Here is a 22,895-nt window from a genome sequence, read left to right on the forward strand (position 1 = left end):
CGTAAGGAAAATGTTAATTAGTATTCTGAGTTGTTTGTTTAAGATAACTCGGGTGAAAAGTTACAGTAGTATTTTGAGTTTTCGAACTTAAATTCTGGGAGAACTTTGATTTGCAGGATGTTTATTGTTATTTAAAAAGTAACCTTAAAATTTAATACTTAGTGGTTTTTACTTGTATTTTATAAGAAGCTGTTTTTTTTATTAATAAACAGTTGCAAGTTTTTTCAGAATTTTGGATTGGTTTCTATTCAACAGACAGTTGGGACTCAAAGCGCATTTGAAAAGTCAGTAACAACGATTTTAAAATTTGCTTTTAATATCGAAAATATATTTATCGATTGATTCGTAAACCGTAATAGATAATTGGGCACCAAACTGTAGTTGAATATTTAATTTTCATTCATTCAAATATATTGTTGAAGTCAAGAAATATATTTGATAACTGATTGTTTAACCACAAATTTTTAAATATTTTTTTTATGAAATCATTAAACTTAAAAAATATGTCTCACTTGCAAAAAAAAATTCTTTTTTGTACTTTCATTTGCATAAAATTATCAAAACAATTTAGTTCTAAAAGAGGGTAAAACGATTATTTTGAAGGGCTTAATAAATATTAATATTTAATTTAGTAGTGATTTGTTTGAGAAGATTTTTAAAATGTTGAGTAATTAAACGTAAAAATAAATCGAAATAGATGAATGAATAGATAAATATAAAATTATTTATTTAAAAGTGTATCCAAACTATAGAAAATGCTGAAGATATCTAAAAAATATGTTCCTAAACCTCTAATTATATTTTTCAGTCTTTCTGTATGAAATTCAGGTTGAACATCGAAGTCGGTAGATTCTTTTTTAATAAATCGGAACAGTTTGAGATTGAATGAAAACCTTGCATTTTGCAATACCACGTAAAAAAAATCGTATAATTTTTTATTCACTCCTTTTTTAAAACAAAATGATTTTTAAATAGAAAATAACATTTGCTTTAGTGATTTAATGAATAAATATGCAAAAAATAATTTGAACTTACAAATATGCAAATCAGGGTGTGGGGAGAGTAGTTGTAATTTTGTAGTGGTAGATACGCTACAGTACTCCCCCACCAGAATTATAGCTATGATAGAATTCGATGAATGGATGCCACTAGTTGATTCATTGCTGTTTTGTGCGAAGCCGGGAGAGCAGTATTAAGATCTCCGTATTTTTTGAGTGCTGAATGTGAGAGGTGTATTAACTTCACGGTCGTAGTCGCTCCTCTGTTGCCGTTAGCAGTCGAGTAATCACAAGTATGCAAGCCGACGTTTTGTGTGATCGAGATGAGACTGAGTAGCAACTGCGTGAGGAGGTGGATAATAATGCAGTCACAAGTAGCAAGTCAACTTTTCAATATGGATCATCCAACGAAGTAGGCGTTACTGCCGATGTAGGCGTATCCAGATCAAAGTGGGCGTTTTTTTGCCAAGGTAGGCGTGTTCACATCACGTCCGAAGGTCACCAATGTGGGGAGAGTAGTTACAGACCATGTCAACCGTCATCTATGAAAAGGTACCCCGACAGAGAGTCGAGTTAACATGTCTTATATACTAGTGAATTGTATTGTAATTTTGTAGTGGTAGATACGCTACAAGGGCTACAAAATATCTAAATAACTAAATTTCTTTTGGAAACGTTAAAGATTAGCGTTAAAGATTAGTGTAAAGATTTATAAACGTTAAAGAAAGTTAAAGTTATTAACAACTAAGACTACATTATCAAAGAAAAGTGGTAGAACATTTCAATCAACTTTTAAAGTATAATGTCAATACACTGTTGTAATTACGTCAATAACTAAAACCTCCTTTTGTAACGGACAAGAAACAAGAGCATAATATCATTGAGAAATTTTTAAAAAAATCATAATTGACTTTAAAACTCATTATACACTCAACTTATTCATTAATGTTCGCAATTTACCTGCCATATGTATAAAATTAAAAAAAAAAAAACAGCATGGTTTATAAAAATAAAATAGCTTCACAGTAATATACAAATTATTTTATTTCAACTGTTCTGTTTTATTTGTTTTATTTGTATTTGCTGGGGCAAAATATAATCAGGCGATAACTACTTTATTCTTATATAGCGTAAACGTCATATTTGTCTTATAAAATTTTTCAGAGTTTTAGAATAAGTTTAAGAAACTATTCACAAAATAGTTTAAAACTTTTTTTCGTTATAACTATAACGGTGGATGTATATTTTTTGTACAAATTTTATTTGCATAGTTTGTATTGAACATAACATGTGCATTCTTTTGCATACTTTTTTACACGGGCATTTCATTTTAAATGTTATTTGCATAATTTATGTTTCATAATAATATAAAATTTTCATTAATATGATCTTATTTTGACCGATATAAGTGTTTTTCTGTAATTTTTAAGTCTCTTCCCTTATATGCTTATTTTGTTTGAAAAGGAAAAATAATGTTTTGAAATTGGTGGAGGGAGAAAAAACAAAGATTTTAAGTAAGAAAAATGAAACGATGTTTAAATGTCATAAAAAAGAAAGCGAATATTTAATGAAACTATTTCATTCTTGACTGACTCCTTTTCAAAATCACTCTCCATTTTTTTAAATTCGAACGTTTAATTATTCTTTAAATTAGATATGCCTAAAATTAATGAACTTAATTTTAGTTGGAAGTTCTTTTTTCGGTAATAGTTTTTTATGATTTGCGAAATTTATAGACTAATTTTAAAATATTAGAGTGTTCAATATTTACAATATGGAAAAAGGCTTTCATTATAAGGAACAAAAACTTTTAAAATTTAATTATTATTGATAAGATGTTTATAGCAGATTCATCTGAACAAAACTTAGCACGACACAATGATGAGGCATATATTGACGAAGCTCATAGCTTCATATCGAATAAAATAAAAATATGTTCGTGAATTTTTAAAATCTTGTTACTCAATACAGTTCAAAATCAATGTTATGATTAATTTGGTCATTCTAATTTATTTATTTATTATTACTTTTTCATATAAATAACCTTTCATAGAACAAATGGATATTTTAATCACCCAGTCTGTAGCAAGTTGATGATTATAATATGAAATTTTATTTTCTAATCATTGTATTAGGTACCGAACCAAATACAAATAACACAATGGTGATCAATTATAAATTTGGTCTATTATCTCCTTGTGATTTTAAAATTGCCTAAGGCATTTGTAAATTTTCATTAATGGAATATTGTTAAGTAATACGATAGTTCTGATTAAATTAATTTAATATGTACCTTGATATGACTTATTGTATTAAAAAAAAAACAATGTTTAAAAGTCAGAAAAGAATACATATTTTTAAGAAAGCTAGTCTTACCCACAGTGAGAAAAGGAAGTATGATCTAACAGCCAAAATATGGTAAAACAGTATTTTTAAAGCTATGGTATAAATATTAGTGTTTGCTTTTTTTAACACCGAAAAGTAGGGTAATTTTTACCTAAACGACTTGGTAATATTTTTGGTAAAATTAACATTAAAATATGGTTTTTATAACATGATAAACTTGGAAATATTTGGTGATTTTTTTTGTAATACTTTAGGTCAGGGATGGCGAACCAATGGCACGCGTGCCATTTATGGCACGCGACACAATATTTTGGACACTCCACCGATCACAATTGTTGTTACACTATGAATTGTTATTACACAAATGTTATTACGCTATGAAGCATATGTAACAATTAAATTAAAATTCACAACAAACAAACAAAATATTAAACAATTATTAATAAAAAAAATTAAAATTAATGCTAAAAAACAATTAATAACCGTAAAAAACAAGCTAACAATGAATAACTAGCAAAAAAAATCAACTGTCCTGCTTAAACTAACATCTTAGAACCTAATATAAGTTATTGGTCATATAATCTGCAACAGCAGAAGTCACATTGATGTTACTTTAAGTTGAATTACTTGTATAACTGAGACATTACAAAATGCATTTTTTTCCAATGTAAATAAAGAGTTTTGAGTTGATAGTATTTAGTATTATTATTTTCCCAATAATCACGAAGTCAAAATTATTTGAAGGCACGTCTATAACCTCATTAAGCAATTTTTTAGAGAAAATGGCACTTTGGTGTATAAAGGTTCGCCACCCCTGCTTTAGGTAAATACTTTGGTGATTGTTTTGTAATACTTTTTTTTTGTAATACTTAAAAGTAGGGTAATTTTTACCTAAACGCCTTGGTAATATTTTTGGTAAAATTAACATTAAAATATGGTTTTTATAACATGTGATAAACTTGGAAATATTTGGTGATTTTTTTTTAATACTTCAGAGCAGGGCATAAAAATCATTTATTCGATTAATTTTTTTTCTTCAGTTTTGTGTATTTTTACAAAATGTATCAATAAGAACTATAAATTTTGAAAACAAAATTTTCAGTCAACAGTTATTATAAGAACAAACAATTATCAAATGAGTGGTTTAAATACCATAAATTTTACTTTATTAGCCAGAATTATTGTTTTTTTTTTTTCTTCTTTTTTTTTTTTACCAGAAATGGCATTATCATACATTACAATTAATTTACCAGAAAAGTTTTCTCTGTTCACAATTGATTCTTCTATGGAATTTTTCTCTATTTTTAAGTTTCAAACGTTCGTCTTTAAAAAAGGATTCGTAATAGCCGTGCCAATACTTTAATTAATCGCCATTTTCTTCGTATGCACCTATTCTACACTTGGTCATATTTGCAGATCAATGAAATCATTTGATTTAAAACACAAATTATCTAAGCAAAATAGGCGAGTGAACAAATCAAATATATTATGTAAAAAGACTTACATTTCATTGCACTCTTATCCGTGATTTTAAAAGATCAATAATTATTTAATTTATCTAGGTGTAGCATGGGTAAAAATTCGAACTCACCCTAACTCTTGCTTCGGTGAGATTGGTCCACATAGCTATTTCTTCTCTTGTAGACATGTCGGGATACCTATTTCTAGCAAATGTAGCCTCTAATTCTTGCAATTGCTGACTTGTGAAATGTGTGCGTTGTCGCCGTTGGCGCTTCTTTTTCTTCGGATCATCGTCCGCCGAATTGTCCGCCGGAGAATCGGCTGTTGCTCCGCTCTGACTTGGTTTTTCGTGGAGGGATCCGCCGTCTGCAAGAGATGACAAAAGTTCATTATTCAATGCAAAAGTAGTTTAAACTTGAAAGTAATCTCAATATCTTTAAAAATATTATCATACTGTAAAAAAAAATCCGAATCAAATTATGGTATAAATTACTGGCACTTTTGATGCATCATCCGTAAGATTTTATGGTGAAAAGTACCTGAGTATATTTTAACATATCATTTTATTTTATACAGTGTGCAAAATATGAAATCAGTTAAATATTTCTTCAATAATATGAACATTTGAACAATGAACATTTAAACTTAAAATTTTTTTGAAAGTTCATTACTTAAGCTAATCGGTTGATTTTGTTCAAATTGTGTATTTTTTTATGTAAGTGCATACCTCAAAATAAGGTAACATTTTTATGACTTACCATTTAAAGATGTTTTGACCCTCAGTAAAAGTAACTATGAAAAACAATAAATACCTTTTAAGAATAATATTTTGAAGGAAATTATTAATTATTTACATGCGCAATATATTTTTACAAGAAAATGTTTTAATTTCCTATTATGGCTCCATATTTTACAAAGAATTAAGCACGTTTTTGTGTTGGATTTCGTAGTTAATGCCTTCGACAGCTAATATAAATTGGCATATTTCAGTTAAGATCATCGAACCATAATGATTGTATGTTAGTATGTGAAAGACTAATAACTCATGTCAGAATATATTATGGTGTCATGTTTTAGACATTGCGCACTGCAAGCAAGATATTATTATACCCTCACATCAGAATAAAATTTTACATCCGTCAAAACGTCTGCACTAATCTAGCTCATGTTTCTTATCATTTTCATTCGTTTCATTCAGGTCGTCATTTAATAATTTATTTTTCTTCTTAATAAAATTTTGATTTATTTTCAATGACTGATCCGTTTGAAAATAAATCAGTAGTTAATATTTTTTTTTGCAATTATTATTTAACTAATTTTCTTTGTCTATGAACTAGTTAACATACCAATCAAAAGTATGTCAAATGTATTTTTATTCAAATTAAATACGTTTAAATGGATTTATTTCTTATCTACAATATCAGACAGTTTAACCTTTTCCCTACGGCGCATGATAGCAGCTGCCATTCTGATGTATATATATATATATATATATATATATATATATATATATATATATATATATATATATATATATATATATATATATATATATATATATATATATATATATATATATATATATATATATATATATATATACAATATATATATATATATATATATATATATATATATATATACAATATATATATATATATATATATATATATATATATATATATATATATATATATATATATATATATATATATATATATATATATATATATATATATATATATATATATATATATATATATATATATATATATATATATCAATTACTTGCCAAAGAGGTCATGGAAGTTTAGACTCCATAAATTGGAGACACACTACATCATTGCGCATCGGTCACCTTTAGCTCCCAAAAAGGCTGATAGTACACTACAATTTGAAGCTGGGTAGACTACCATTCAAGCTATCGATGGGGAGAAAAAACTGTACTTCATAACTAGTGACGTGTATGACGACACTTTCTCACTTTCTCGCAATATTAATATTAAATTACACAAGAATCATAAGCGAAGACAGAGTGATCAAAAATTTCAAAATTAAAATGACATCTAAGTCATTTTTGAGCTGAAAGTATGGAGATATATTGAACAAATATGATTTCGTTTTTTAGCAAATAAAGAAACAATTGTAAATTTACAGTAGTGTTTCTCTCAGAAAAAAAATTACAACTCAGCTTTAATAATTATAATTAAATTATGATTTTGTAATTTCTGTGTTGGCCATTTTCTAATAATAAATTTCTTAAATGCACATTTGAATGACTTGAAATACGTTAAGTAATACCGATTGTTTAGCTTTTATTAACTCACCAAATGCATTAGCTTCATTTCAACACCTGCATAATAAAAGCTTTTAAATTTGCACACATTTTGTGCTTGTTATTTATTTAAAACTAATGTATACTTTCCTTCCTATGCAAACTGAAATTTACTTTGAGAACATTATCAGCGTAGATATGATTTTAACAAAAAAAAATTTGTATCAGATTAACAGGTTTTCTTTAAATAAATAACCCGCATTTCCTTTGCCTCAGTGAAAAAAAAAGTATGGTAAAATGGTCAGAATATGGTACAATTTACCACATTTCTGACTCTATGGTAATACAAGAAACTTTGGTAATTTTTATCGTAGCGTTTTAGTTATAACTTTGGTAAAATTAACAATAAAATATGATTTTATAATGTGTGATAAATGTGGTGAAATTTGGTAACTAAGTCATGTTGCCTTAGAGCGGAGCATGAAAACCATTTATTCGATTATATTCACTTATCATATTTGTATTTTTTGCTAAAGCGAGGTAATAAGAAAAGCGATTTTAAAACCCAGAATTTCGATAAACCATTACCATATGAACAAAACATTACGAAATGAATAGCTTAAATACCGTGTATTATGGTATTATTAGAATTATGTTGTTGCTTTTTTTTATCAGAAATGTTACACAGGGGGGTAATACCATACAGGGGGGTAATTGTACCAGAATATTTCCCTGTGTATGACATGAAATTTGAAATATGAAACTTATATAACCAAGAATTAGCAACTTGCGCATATAATTAATTATCAGTCTTAATATTTAGAATAGAAATGTTTTTAGCATATTTCCTGGAATTTTAAGCACTGAATATAATAATAATTTCCTCAAAATATAAAAATCTGAGCATAAGAAATTCTTTTTTTTAAATTAGGAACATTAAATTTCCGGTAATTTTTCAGTTGATTTCCTATGATTGATCCTCAAATGATTTCCTATTATTATTAAATAATAATATAAACAAAACTTCAATGGTACACAATATAGCAATTTATTTAAAAAAATATATGAATTTCGAGATAGTTTCGTAGCAACAATGTAAACAACAGTAAAAAATTCAACGCGTTGCGCAACTATTACGAATAAATAACTACATTAATAAATGCATCTTATTTCCAATTTGTTTTGTGAAATAAATTATTTTTTAAAAAAAAATTTGCTTTGATTCTTTTTTTATACTCCTTTATTTTTATTCATATTTATTCGTTTGAGAATGTCTTGGATGATTCAAGTAAGTTTTTTTTTTAATCCTTTTTAAATTAATTTAAAAAGTTGTTATCATTGAACGCATGATTTGCGATTTGATCCTTAATAAATTATTGTAACGTTTGAGTAAAGATTGAAGCAATTAATTTAAACAGGTATGATTTTATGCATCTTTTAGATATAAGCAGGTATAGATTTTGGTAAAAATAAGGCATACATAAATGTTTACTTGGTGTCAATATTTGTTATTGAAAATTTTCAAGTATCTTTTGTATTTTTTTATGGAATTTTTTAAAAATTATTTTATAGAATTTTTTTTATAATTTTTTTATTTCATGAATTTTTTTATATGTATTTTTTTTTTAGAATTTTTTTGTATAAATTTGCAAGAATTTTATAAAAAGAGTCAGGAATTTAACTGAAAGAGCAAGGAGTAAAAAATTCTTGTTTGGCATAGCGTTTCATTGAAACATAATTATCAAAAGTTTAATACAAACATGCGTTTTTATATTAAAATAAGTGGAGTGGTATAGCAGATTAAAAAAAAGTTTACATTGTGTCAAACGGTTCACAAACCTTGTCGAAATCTACTGCAACCTATTGCTTTAAGAAAAACAGAGCCAATACATTGAAAATAGCAGCTGAGGTGGTATTTTCAAGGTATTGGTTTTTCAACTTCATATCTTCAACTATTGGACGATTCTTTGATGAAGTCTCAAAAATGAATCTTTAAAACAGTTTTACAAATTAAATTTAAAACGATATTCTTCTGGTGTTGATTAGTTAAGATTTTCTTGGTGAAATTAATCACACAGAAAAGCTTTACTTTATATCTAATTATTTTGTAGCATGATAATAAAACTCATTTTGTTGCAAATGCAATCAAAGGGCAACTTTAAAACAAATTTGACGGAGAAAGAAGAATTTTCATTTGGCAAAAAGTTGCGCATTTTTAAAAGTTCGAATCTCTTCGGCAGTTCAATGAGAATCGGCAGAAGAATTCAATCTTTTCGAATACGTAATTAAATCGGGGATACGTATCTAACGCTACCTTTCGAATACGTAACTAACGCTTGGTTCGGTATGTTGTACCAGAAAAATAACTTATGATCAGATACTCAGATTTAGAAGAGCATCATGTGTACTAAGAATCAGCACATAAGAAGCAAATTGGCAGTCAGGATCTATGCCAACTCAGCCAGTTTTCCTACGTCACACGCCATTTTATTCTTTCGTTCTATCTCAAAACGGGCAAGCAGATATAATCAACATGGATAATATGAGTACACGGATAATACATGGATAAAATACGTAGAAATATCTTAGTTAATAGTACATTACTGTTTATAAATAGTGCAAAAATGCAGCAACAGACCAACCATATCTAAAAAGAGAAAACATTCTTTCTCTTCCCCAGCCCTATTAGTGGTTTAGTAGAAATGTGTGTAAGCCCGTTGTAAGAAGAGTCTCTGCTGCAGTGACCCTTAATGTTGCTTTCCTCTTTATACTCAGGTACCTACTAACCATTGGGAGACCGATTTACATTGCATCTATGGCAGCTAGCCTTCCTTCCCTTTGAACATTCCTTGCTAAAGCGGTATTATTCTGGTTTTGACTGTTTGTGGCCATTTTAGCAAAATTAATCTCTCAATAAAACTTTACTTGTACTTTTATGGTATAACCAAAGAAAATACATCTTGTTGTTTATACAATCAATAAAAAACTTTTAAAACAATTTGTAATAACTAATACAGCTAGAAGGAATTGCTTGCTTAAGGTTAAAAATAGCCAAAATATATAACAGCTGAATTTTTTTTCAACGTACTAAGCAAAAAGTCAAAAGGCACTCAAACTGAATTGAGACCTGCCCTTAACAGAACATGACCAGGACCTTAAAAATACCAGTATTGGTGGTATTTTCTATCCACTTCTTCAACTATTGGATGATTCTTTGGCGAAGGTTCAAAGTCAATGAATCTTCAAAACGGTCTTACCAAATAAAGCCAAAGCGGCGCTCTTCCGGATTTGCGTCTATGGGAAAAGAGAAGGCAGGCATTTTCAATTCGTTCAAGCCAAAATTTTATCCCGAGCCTCTGCGGTAGCCATAGCAACCAAGACATCCCTCTTGTGGTCTCCTCGGAGGGTGCTCTTTGCGTTCCCTTTAGATGCGCCGACATCCCCTTGGTTGTAAATTAAACTGAATACAAACGACCTCTTAGAAAAGTATGATACTGCTTTGATCATCAAATAATGAATCCTTCTTAACCGTAACTCTTCCCTCCTACACCTCCTCAGTGGCCTACTAAAGACTGACATTTCTAGATATTTCTAGAACATTTGTTGAAATAATGAAACCAGTTCATGAGAATATTATTAGAATAAAAATGAAAAGGAATGCATGAGAAGCAAATTAGTTGTAGACATCCAAATAAAATGCTGGATAATCCTTAAAAAAAATTATATAGTTTTTTAGCGTTTTTCTCTAATATTATGAAAATACAAATTCTAATGATTCTAAAAAACTGAAATGGTAAGATATTACCTCATTAAAAACTTCATTCGCTTCAAAAATGTACAATTTGAAAACAACACTCGATATGTTTCAAGCTCTCATTCAAAAGACGCCATACGCGAAAGTGATGAAACAAAAATGATTTGAAGCATAAAACGTAAAGTTGCCAACAAAAAAAATAAAAAGAAAGAAGAGAAACAAAATTAGAAAAGCCACAGAAGCTAAGAGAGAAAAGTCGAAAAGCAGAACAAAAAACCCCACAGTGGCCAAGATGGGCAAATCGAGTAAAATACATTTCTACGCGGTGAGGGACTAATGTCATTAACAAAGGTATCGGTATTCATATGAATAAAACAAGAGCTTCCAGGGCATTAAGATGAGCTGGGAGAAATAATTTTGGCATTGAGGAAACTAAATTTATGCCCAAGATTCCAACAACTAGTTTCTTCTCTTTCACATCTAGCAAGTCTTTAAAATTAATGCCTATTTCTGAGCCCTTAAAACAAGTCGACTTTTTATTTCCAATTCGTATATTTTTGAGGCGAATGAAGCTTTTAATCAATTAATACTTTGTACCTATTTAACAGTTAGAAAAAACTTTTTTTTCTTTCTGTTTTGAACTTCAAAATAAATAGAAACAGATGAAATTTCAAGAATGAATGAAAAATCTACTTGAAAACCATAAAAACCATAATATAAGAGCTGATGAAAAAACGCATGATGGAAACAAATACAAAGGCAGTCGCAAGTTATTAAAAATAAAAGAAACAATTAACTTAGCCACTACAAAAAATTTAAAGCATGTATGCATTTAATCTTATTCTTTTAAATGGCAAATAAATTTCAAAACATTTTAATTTATTCAACACTATTTCTAAAACATTTTTTTATCAAATTTTAATAATAATTACTGTAAAACCTTTTTGAACTGAAATTTTTAGTTCTCAAACTTTGTTTTATTATCATTTGAAGGAAAATATTACTTAATTAAAAAAATCTATATTTATAAAGGCAAAAAATTAGCACCAACAGTAGCTAGTAAAGTGACATAAATTATTTGTTTGAATACTTTAATTTAAGACTTAGATCAGAGAAATTTCAATTTCTATGAAATAAAAATTTTTAATAACAAAACCCGCTTGTTTAGGCTTAAAAACTAAGTTAATAAACTAACTAATAAAAGTTGTAGGTGAAAAAATTCCCTTTTAAATAAGATTTAAACGTAAAAGTAAAAATTGGTTTTATAATTTTTTTTAACGAAAATATGAACTTCCTTGATTATTTATTCATTTATTTTGTTTTAAATTGAATAGTTATTGGTATGGACTTTAAAAAATTATAAATGAAAGTTCGTTTTATTTTGATAGAAAAAGAACTCTTAGATATAAAATTCATGGGATTTTGAAACAATGTTTTGCTTACTATCGACACGATATTTAATAATAGCAAATAAGTGCTTGTAATAAAGCAAACAAAGCGAATAAAGCACAAATTAAGGTAAATTACAGAACATACGGTTTTGTTCATTTCTTTTACTTTATTCCTGCTTTATTCACTTTGTTTTACTTTATTCATATGAAGTACGAAGTATAAATTATCCTCTCTTAAATTAGTGCATAGTTTGATTTTCACAAACGTGTTTATTCAAAAGCTTAATTAAGCGAATAATTTTTTTTTGTTAAAATGTTATTTCTAATAAAATAATAAAAAAATTCTTATTAACAAAGAAGTATGAATTATCCTCTTTAAAATTAGTGCATAGTTTGATTTTCACAAACGTGTTAATTCAAAAGCTTAATTAAGCGAATAATTATTTTTTTGTTAAAATGTTATTTCTGATAAAATAATAAAAAAATTCTTTTTAACAAAGAAGTATAAATTATCCTCTTTAAAATTAGTGCATAGTTTGATTTTCACAAACGTGTTTATTCAAAAGCTTAATTAAGTGAATAATTATTTTTTGTTAAAATGTTATTTCTAATAAAATAATTAAAAAATTCTTCTTAACAAAGAAGTATAAATTATCCTCTTTAAAATTAGCGCATAGTTTGATTTTCACAAACGTGTTTATTCAAAAGCTTAATTAAGTGAATAATTATTTTTTGTTAAAATGTTATTTCTAATAAAATAATTAAAAAATTCTTCTTAACAAAGAAGTATAAATTATCCTCTTTAAAATTAGCGCATAGTTTGATTTTCACAAACGTGTTTATTCAAAAGCTTAATTAAAATAATTAATATTTTTTTATTAAAATTTTAACTTATTTCTAACTAAATAATTGAAAAATTCTTATTATCAAAGAAGGCTTATACTATACAAATAAAAAAACTATTTTGTTTTGCTCATAATAACATAATAATTATACTTTAAGTTAATAAATTTTGAATAATAAGTATTAAATAAACATTGGAAATTTATAATGTTTTAATTTTAAATTAATTAATGTAAATTGTTAAATTGCACTTAATATTTAAACTTTAGTTAGACTATAATTAATATGTTGTTACATAATTAATTAAACTACATAATAATTGTAAGTTAGTAATTGTAGTTAATAATTGTCTTTTTAAGTTACAAGTTGAATGTTCCTAAGACAAGGACAAATATAAAGCTTTTATTATTTTATAAAAAAAAAAAAATTTTTATTTTTTGTTACATTTAAAAGAAAAAAATGTTCTGCGAACCCTACAAAGAAATGAAAAATATGTATAAAGTATTTTATGTTATTCTTTAAGAAGTTCATAATTTTTTTCGAAAATAATCTATTTACAGCATTGATTTATTCAATTTTTAATTACTAATAAGTTAAAGTAATTAAGTCATTACCGTAGGTTTAATTGGTATCAATTTAATTATTATTAAATGTTGAGTTAAAGTAATTACGTTGTTATTTTAGGTTTTATTGCTAATCAACATGATCCATTCAATTGTAAATAAGTAATAAATTAAAGTGGTTACGTTATTACTTTAAGTCTAATTGCTAATTCAAATATTCTTAAATAAGAATTTTAAGTAATTGTTCTTTTACTGTCGCCAGTAATATGCTATTTAGCAATGAGAAAAATTTTATCTATTTATACTAATATCATAAAATTTTTCTTAAAAAAAAGTATTAGCCATTTTAAATTGTCATATAACTTAAAAATGTGGTTTTCAGCCTATTTTGCAGCTATTAGTTTAGTACAACTTTATAAACTTATTTCTTCTTGTTTCAGTTTGTTTCTACTTCCGCTTTTTTTCATAACTGTTTCTAATTATTTCTGCAACTGTTACTATTTATGAACTTTGAGCTATTCAAATATAAAATATTACGCAAGTAAATAACAGGAAAAGGGAATAATTTAATTGCTTATTTTTTCTGACAATGAAGAAATGTGTATGCTTCCGTTATTAAAATTTATTCTGCTCTCCATTTATCGGAAGAAAAAGAACTCTGCTTCAAATGGCAAAAAGAATGAAATTAGGGCAAAACATCTTTTGTGAGAAAAGGTTCGAAATCACAAAAAGAAGAAAGAAGAAAAAAAACATTGTGTGATATTTGAAGGAACTTTTGAACAGTTTGAATAAAAATCCAATTATTTGAGTGGCATCAGATTTGTTAATGTATATGTTATTCATAAGTTTGTAAGAGATAATTAACTTTCTTTATCGTTAATATCTTCCACTATTTGTTGTCAACTTATTTGTATTAGTTTAAAACTATAAGTAAAATCATTAAAAATATTTGAGAAAAAAACTTTAACCCATAATCATATTTTAATTTACATCTGCATTATTATTAAAATGAATGGCAATTTTATTTTCATTTAGATAAAGTATTTTAGTTTGATCTCCAACAACAATTTTTTGTTTGAAGAAATGCTTTAATGTTTTCTATAATGTTTTGCTTTAATGTTTTTTTCCATACTTTATCGTTTAATTCAAATATTTCTTACTTCTTTAAATGTTTTTAATTGTTTTTTTTTATGAATAATAAAATCAATTCTGTGAAAGATATAAGTATATTTATTCCAAAAACTCAATATAAATAACTTTAATGTCGGCAGAAATAATAGAGTTAATTATATTTAAAAGATAAAAAAAGAAACTATTCTTTTTTTTCGTAATTACAATTTACATAACGTACAATAGAAGCTCCTTTCTTACTAAGAAAATTTTCAAAACACGAATTCCAAAACATAAACACTCTCAAAGGAAGTAATTAAACAAAACAGCAATAAAAAAAAAAACCCTCTTCATCCAAAATACCGTCGTTGAAAATAAAGCTAGCTATTTCGAAGTATCTGTTCTAAAACTTTTCCCTCAAAACTTAATTTTAAGGCTTCAGCGATTTCGGGGTCTTCAAAAATCCTCCTTCCCTCTTTCATTACAACCCCAAGATGAAGTCTTCAGTCTACCATCTTGGCTTCTTCAGCACTCTTAATTGATATTGCAAAACGAGGCGCCCTAATCCACGCTAAAGCTCATTAAAGTTTTAATTACCTAACCAGTAGGATTTGGCATAATCTGATAGACGCCGGATTGCTCGAGGGTTTTTTAAAATTTGATTTATTTATTTTTCTCAGTTTCTCTCTGAAGATTATATTTTGAAGTTGTTTGTTAAGCGGCTAAAGAAGGTTAAATAAGACATTTAATTGAATCATTTGCGAGCAATGTTTAATGATACTCTTGTGAGCATTTTAAACAAATGTAGGAATTTTATTGCTTTGGGTCCTTTTGAAAAAAAGTATGCGTGTGATTTAATGCACACGAGTTATCAGAAAGAATTAAACGCCTCTCCCAAATTAATGGAATTACAAAGGTTCCGAATTCTTTCTCAAAAACTAGCGGCAATTATTTATGATGCGATGTTTTAATTTAAAAATGAAATTTATTTTGGTATCTCATAACTAATATGTTGTTTCTTGTAGATTGTATCATACTTTTATATGATTAATATACTAAATTACTTCCACTTTTTAATGATTCTAAATAATAGACTAACAATGCGAGTATGGTTTAGTTATGATCGGTTAAATACCAGCACTTAGAGTTTTGGAAAAATACGAACACGAATATTTTTTTTCCAATGCTTACACTAGGGAATGGCATTTCGTCAATACAGACAGCTGAAGGGCCAGTCTTTCAGGGGCACCATATTAGTTGGGCCAACGTTGCTCCCACAGTAAAGACAGATAGTACAGAATTTGAAAGAACATGCATGCATTGTCTGGAATTCGAATCCAGAATCTTTCTGATGCGAGGCCAGTTCCCTAACCCTGACACAGATCGGTGAATCAACACGAATATTGAATATGTTCGTTAGATTACCACATTTTTTTTTAAAAATATAAATGTTTCATGAGATTTCAGTGTTCTTAAATGTGAAAGTAAAGAAAGTTCTTACATGTAGAAGTTTGATTAAGAGGAAAAACTGCTTTCTTCTTATCACGATATCAAAATTTTAAAAAAAGTGTTTATGCAACGATCAAAATAGCACTATTATAAATTTTTAAGAACACAAAAACTTCAACATATAATGTTCTAAAATTAACCAGTTTTTTTTCTTTAAAATAATTTTTTATTGATTATTCTAAAATTTTTACATAGATTGCAAGCTAATGTATATGAAAGATAAAAATTGCTTACAACCTTTAATTTACTTGATGTTATTTAATTTATTAAAAGTAAGCATTAAAAAATTCAGAAAATATAACACTCTGCTTTTGGAAGTTTTTTTGATAAAGCACGTTTCTTGCTATCAATTTTGATACTACGCGATTTAATCGAATAAGCACTCATAAAAATCCATTTTAAAGTTTCAGAGTTCATTCCCATACAGTTCATTAGAATTAGTTTAATTTTATAAATTATTTTACCATACTTTAAAGGAAATTATTAATCTAAATTTTCCTTTATTTGAGTAAAATATATTTAAAACAAACATTAAAAAATGAAAATATATGTTATTATTTTTAAAATTATTTCTACAAAGTAAATACTACAACTGAAACTAAAATTATGTTTCAATGGCTATAGAACAAATAATTCCAATACGTAATTATAACTAAAAATGCTAAAAATATCAATAATTAATATTTATAATACTAAATAACAATAAATAATTATAGGGATTATTTTAGAGATTTATTTGAATATAATGTTGTTTACAAATGACTGCATAATTATAATATTGTTTCTAGATTTCATTTTTGTCTAACGTTACAAGAGCATTACAGTTTTATAAAAGCATTGCAACATAATACAACAGATCTCAGCTAATAATACATACTGGGAAATATAATATGGATATAATAAAAATATGGATTTCAAGCTCTAATAAAACAATATAAACAATAACAATTATATGAGATTTCAGATCTCTTACAAATAAACCAAATAACTTTAAAAAAAGAGAGAGAAAAAACAGTTTTAACGTATTTCTAGTTGTAAATCCAATGATTACGATGATTAAAATTTAACATGATCTAACATGCCTTTAATACAAAATTCAGTGATGATTTTGATATTCAAAATACCTCAACAGTTCTATGAACAAAACAAAAAATATTGTAATAAAAACTAGATTCACTTATTAATTTAAAAGCCTAACTTCCTTTTTGACATTTGACTCAATATTTATTATATTTTAAGTTAAATGTTACTAATTAAAATGCTTATCATTTAAACATGCTAAATATTAATTTGACATGCATTGAACCAAATATGGTATTTTTCTATTAAAGCCCTTCCAATAAATCTTTTAATCTTAATTAATGCTTGATTCCAAAAAACTTATTAACAAATTATTTTTTCTACAAAAAGGAACGGGAAAAAAATGCTACATCGGTATAAACGTCGCTTATTTTTTGCATACTACCTAAAATTCAATTTTTTCATTATAGATAAGAATCTACGAATTTAATGTCGTAAGAAATATAATTAAAAAGAATCAATTACCATCGTCAAAGAAGTATTATATCCAAATTTTGAGGGGCGGGAAGTTAGTTTTTTGCCTTTTTTTTCCCCATTCTAAGAACTCATACAGAAAATTCTTTTCAATCTTTAAAACAATGAAGTGTTAATCTTTTTTATTAATCGTCTGCTTTTACGGAGAAAAAAAAGTTGTTGAAAACTCATTAAGAATCTTAAAAAAAAGCATTTAAAAAGAAGTGAAGTAAGACTCGGGATAGAAAATATGCTTTAATATGCTTTTTTTTCTAATCAAATATAATCTTATTTCATTGTTTCAAGCATGGTTGAGATTTACTTAATCTTTTGATTTCTTACATTTTTATTTTGAGAGAATGGATTAAATGTAAGATTCTTTCTTTAATCAATGTTTTATTGATAAACACATTTGAATAAGTAAAAAAAAAAAGTTTATAATTCTTTAACTTTTAAAAATACTAGCAATTAATTTAGCTATCTTTTTCTTTTAATTTGTAATTGGAATAATAATTAAATGTAGAAATTCTTTTAAAATTCTAAAAATATTTTTATTTATCAAAGTGTTAAAGTACCAAAAAAAATAATGATAATTTTAAATTAAAAATCATAAGCGACTGACCGCTTGTAAAAATCGACGGACGAAAGTTTAAAATTTGAATAAAATAGGTGCTTCAGAATTATACTTTACGATGCTTAAAATGTATAATTACTAACACGGTGTTATAATGAAGCAGAAAATGTAAAAACCGTCCGCAGAATTTCATAAATGATTAAACTTAAAAAAAACATATTTCGATAAAATCGCGCTTTTCAATTTGAAAAACATCTCAAAAATTCATATTTTGCATAATTGTAAAACTTAGTTGTAACAACAATTTATAATCTAAGACAAACGCTGGTATATAGTACACCTTGTTCAACAGCAAAAATTGAGAATTGTAAATAAAATTTTACTGAATCATTTGCTGGAGAAAAAAAACTGTTATCTCTTGTTTTTAACAAAGCTATTTTTTTCCTATTTAAATAAAGTACGAGACATCAAGATAGTAACTTACATTACAACAACCAAGTCTTAAATTGAAGGAGATTAAGCAACTAATATTAATGTTTAATGCTGTTTTAATAGTGATGTTAATTTTGATATTTAGACTAAACTATTCCTAAAAAGTAAACATTAGTGAAAAATAACTTTGAAATATCAAGAAAGATAATAAAATTATAAGGTAAGTTTTTGGTAATTAAATAAATTCTTCATGCTTATTGCTTTAATTTCTACAAATCCCCCATTAAAAATGCGTTTCTGTTTCTGATCAAAACTTCATTAATTATTGAAAACGTGTATAAACAAAACCTTTGATAGACGCTAAAATTATTTCAATATGTAATAGAAGATAAATAATATAAGTTATCAAATAAAAGTTTTACCATTAGATGCTGAAATTTATTTATTAGTATTCTAAATGGTGCGCAATTTGAAATTCTAAATTATTTCAGTAAAAGATAAATTCTTTATAACAACGTAACCTGTAAAATTAAATTATTAATTGTCACAGATAATTTTTAAATTTACTCTTAAATATCTTTTATGTCTGAAGAAAGAGTCTAAAAAGAAATCTGGTTTAAATACTGATTTTCAAAATAATGTATTTGATTTTGGTTTTACTGCTACTGTAAATAAAAAAAAAAAATAGTTCTTATCTAAGTCTATAATAATTGCGTAATTATAGAATTATGCAATTATTACGCAATTCTTTGAGCTTAATTGTACTGGTAACTTTATATTCTACTGGTCGTAGTTATTAATACGCTTGATCAGTAATATATTTTTGCATTTAAGTAGTAATTCCTACATTTATTAAATCTCGACATTATCATTAACGCTTACATTTCATAAAAACATGCTCTGGCATTTATCAAAAATTCTCGCATTTAACTGTTTTGAATCTAATATTTAAAAAGCAATTATTATATTTAATCGCATTTGGATTTTCAACTTTAAATATTAAATTTTAAAATGATATCATGTCTGAGCATTTTAAGGAGCTTTTCTTGCTTTTGATTTTAATGAGGTTGAATATTTTAAAAGTGTCTACATTGATTGAATAAGTTTGAAGATTTTAAGGACATTTAATTCACATTTCTTAACTATTTATAATAACTCCTATGCATATGAACATTTTAATTGTAATTAGAAACATTCAATTTTAATATATTTTGACATCTTATTAGCAATTACTACGGTTGGCTATTAAAAAAAGGATATTTGAATATTTTATAGTATAGTAGATATTTTATAGTAGTATAGAAGATATAGTAATTTCTCCATTTGATAATTAATAATTTTGGACACTATTATTACATTTAACTAGTAATATATTTGGACACTATATAGCAGAGAAGGCGAACCAATGGCACGCGTGCCACTTATGGCACGCGACACAATATTTTGGGCACGCCACCGATCACAAAGTTCACTATGAAGCATATTAACAATTCAATTAAAATTCACAAAAAAAAGAACAATTAATGCGAAAAAAGCAATAAATAACCATAAATTACAAGCGAACAATAAATAACTAGCATAAAAAATTAACAGTTCTGCTTAAACTAACATCTTATAACCCTAATATAAGTTATTTGTTATCTATTCTGCAACAACAGAAGTCACACTGATGTTACTTTAAGTCGAATTACGCGTATAACTGAGACATTGCAAAAGTTGAGAATCGCATTTTTTTGTAGTAAATAAAGAATTTTGAGTTGATAGTATTTAGTATTATTATTTACCCAATAATCACGAAGTCAAAACTATTTGTCGGTACGTCTATGACCTCATTAAAATATATTTTTAAAAAAATGGCACATTGGTGCATGAAGGTTCGCCACCCCTGCTATATAGTAAATACTATGTCTGATTATTAATACTAGTTACTGGAATGACGTTTAAAAAGTGAACGTAACTACTTTCACTAAAAAGGATAAGACCAACAAGTTTTAGAGCGAAAATGTCAATCGAGTGAGGGTTGGAAAATTTTTCGTTGGACCGCACCCCATAAATCTTTTTCTTTCAGTCAAGGCAGTGACAGTTTTGGAGATGCCGGCTTCGACCTTCTTGTAACCCCTTCCGAAAGCACGTGTTAGTTGACCTTTGCGGGGGAGTAGACTGCTAACTAGCCGGTGAATGAAAAGGAGGTTCGAGACCATTTCATTCAGCAGCTGCAGGTTCCGGTTGACTCTCGCGGAATTGGAAGTGGTTTAGGGGACAATTGTAAACATTTAAGAGTTCAAAGTAGAGCTTAGTCAGGCTTGAAAAAAATATCTATCCTGAAATGCGATGCTTGGATATTTAGGGAGGAAGAAATAAAGGAAATTCTACTCTATTTAGATTCAATTCATTGTAAACACTTTAATTTTGTATTAAAATACTATGGAAATATATAATATATTAAACTGTGAACTGCAATTTATATATAAGACCCAAATACCTTTTTATTCTTATAATAAAAATTAAATAATGGTTTAAAATTAACCATACTTTAGAGATCAAACATTGTTTTAAATTGTAATATATATGAAGTAAAAATGTAATACATCATAAAAAATAATTAAAATACTGAACGCTACTAGAAAAATAGTGTCAACGTTGAAACGTAATACGGTGCAAACTCGATGGTATCTCCAATTAGGGATTTGTTGAAATTGAACCATAACATAGAATAATTAATTTAATTTGTACACGCAGATCATACTGTAAGAAAATGACAATTCTACTAAAAGTAAAATTCATAATTCTTTTTATTAAAATCAAAATATACGGTGGTTAAAGCATTCATTTGGTAATTTTTTCGTTCATAAGATAACGGTTTACCGGAAATTCTGGTTTTTAAAGTTATAATTCTTATTACCACACATTTAGTAAAATATACAAAATTGGAAAGTGAATGTACCCAAATAAATAGTTCCTGTGTCATGGTAAAAGTTATCGTTATAAAATTAGAAAATTTTATCACATTTATCAAATTTAATCGTATAGCTACTATGAAACCATATTTTTTTATTATTTTTAACAAAATCATTACCAAAGTGCTTCGGTAAAAATTTCCATGAAATTTTGATGTTCACATACAGACAGAAACACGGTAAATTTTACCATATTCTAGTATTTTTTAACATATACTTTTCTCAGTGTATAATGATAAGCTTCGACTCAGCACCATATAAAGAATTCGAAATCGCAATTCGCAAATTCGAAAGATATTGTAAGTCAACAGACTTAAAAAGTTTTACCACTCTAAATATATGAAGAAATTTATACTAGACCGAGATGTATGTATGAACAATAAAATCTTTGCTCTTTACAAAAAGGAATTAATGAAATATGTTCGTAATTTACGCATAAAACATTGAATTAAAAAAAACTTGCAATTAAAGAGTTTTTTTTAAAATCAACTTTTTAAAAAAATTAACTGTTCATTTAGAATAGTGGGAAGAAAAGCACCGGAAAAACCTCCACAAAAAAAAGCAATGAAAAATTAAAGCTCCAGAAAAAAGCACCTCCTTAAAAATTTAATAAATTTAACGTCTGATTCGATTCGGCCGTTGAACACAAATTTAATATTTCGTAACGTAATTAGAGCAATTCTTATTGGTTTACAAAGAATTACGTCGGAAACGATGTGCAAAGGAAAACAAAATTAGATTTTTTTTTTTTTTTTTTTTAAATTTTCATACCATGTTCAATTTGAAGTTGACTGAAAGAAACTTTTAATAATTTACATAAATAATTTAATTTTTACAAACGATGTATCAATTAACAGTAATCTCTCAAGCACTAATTTTTTAATAAGTATGTTTGTAATATTGGTGAAATGTATGTTTGATTATCGTTCAAAAATGATAAAAAATTTCAATTTAATACATTTTTTTAAAGAAATATCTAGCTGAAAAAATATTTTCTGTACATCATTATATCACAATACTATAAGGGTAATTATTAAAATTTAGAAAAATCTTAGAACTATTTAATTCTTATACATGAAATAACTTATGAAAAATAATCTAATTTTATCCGTATAAATATAATTTACCGTCCAAATTGAATCAGTTGTT

The 22,895-nt window shown here is 26.5% G+C and overlaps 1 protein-coding gene across 1 annotated transcript in view; it reads right to left on the reverse strand.

Annotated features, from left to right (window-relative positions):
* Positions 1–22,895, reverse strand: part of LOC107439506 (pituitary homeobox x) — a 70,181-nt gene that overhangs the window by 42,767 nt on the left and 4,519 nt on the right. Inside the window, exon 2 of the mRNA XM_016052135.3 lies at positions 4,936–5,171. Within this exon, the coding sequence (XP_015907621.1) occupies positions 4,936–5,171 (236 nt within the window). The remainder of the gene's footprint in view (positions 1–4,935; positions 5,172–22,895) is intronic.

This window comes from Parasteatoda tepidariorum, chromosome 4 (assembly GCF_982258835.1).
Source record: "Parasteatoda tepidariorum strain Cologne lab strain chromosome 4, Ptep-v5.0, whole genome shotgun sequence".
In the NCBI taxonomy this organism is placed as follows: domain Eukaryota; kingdom Metazoa; phylum Arthropoda; class Arachnida; order Araneae; family Theridiidae; genus Parasteatoda; species Parasteatoda tepidariorum.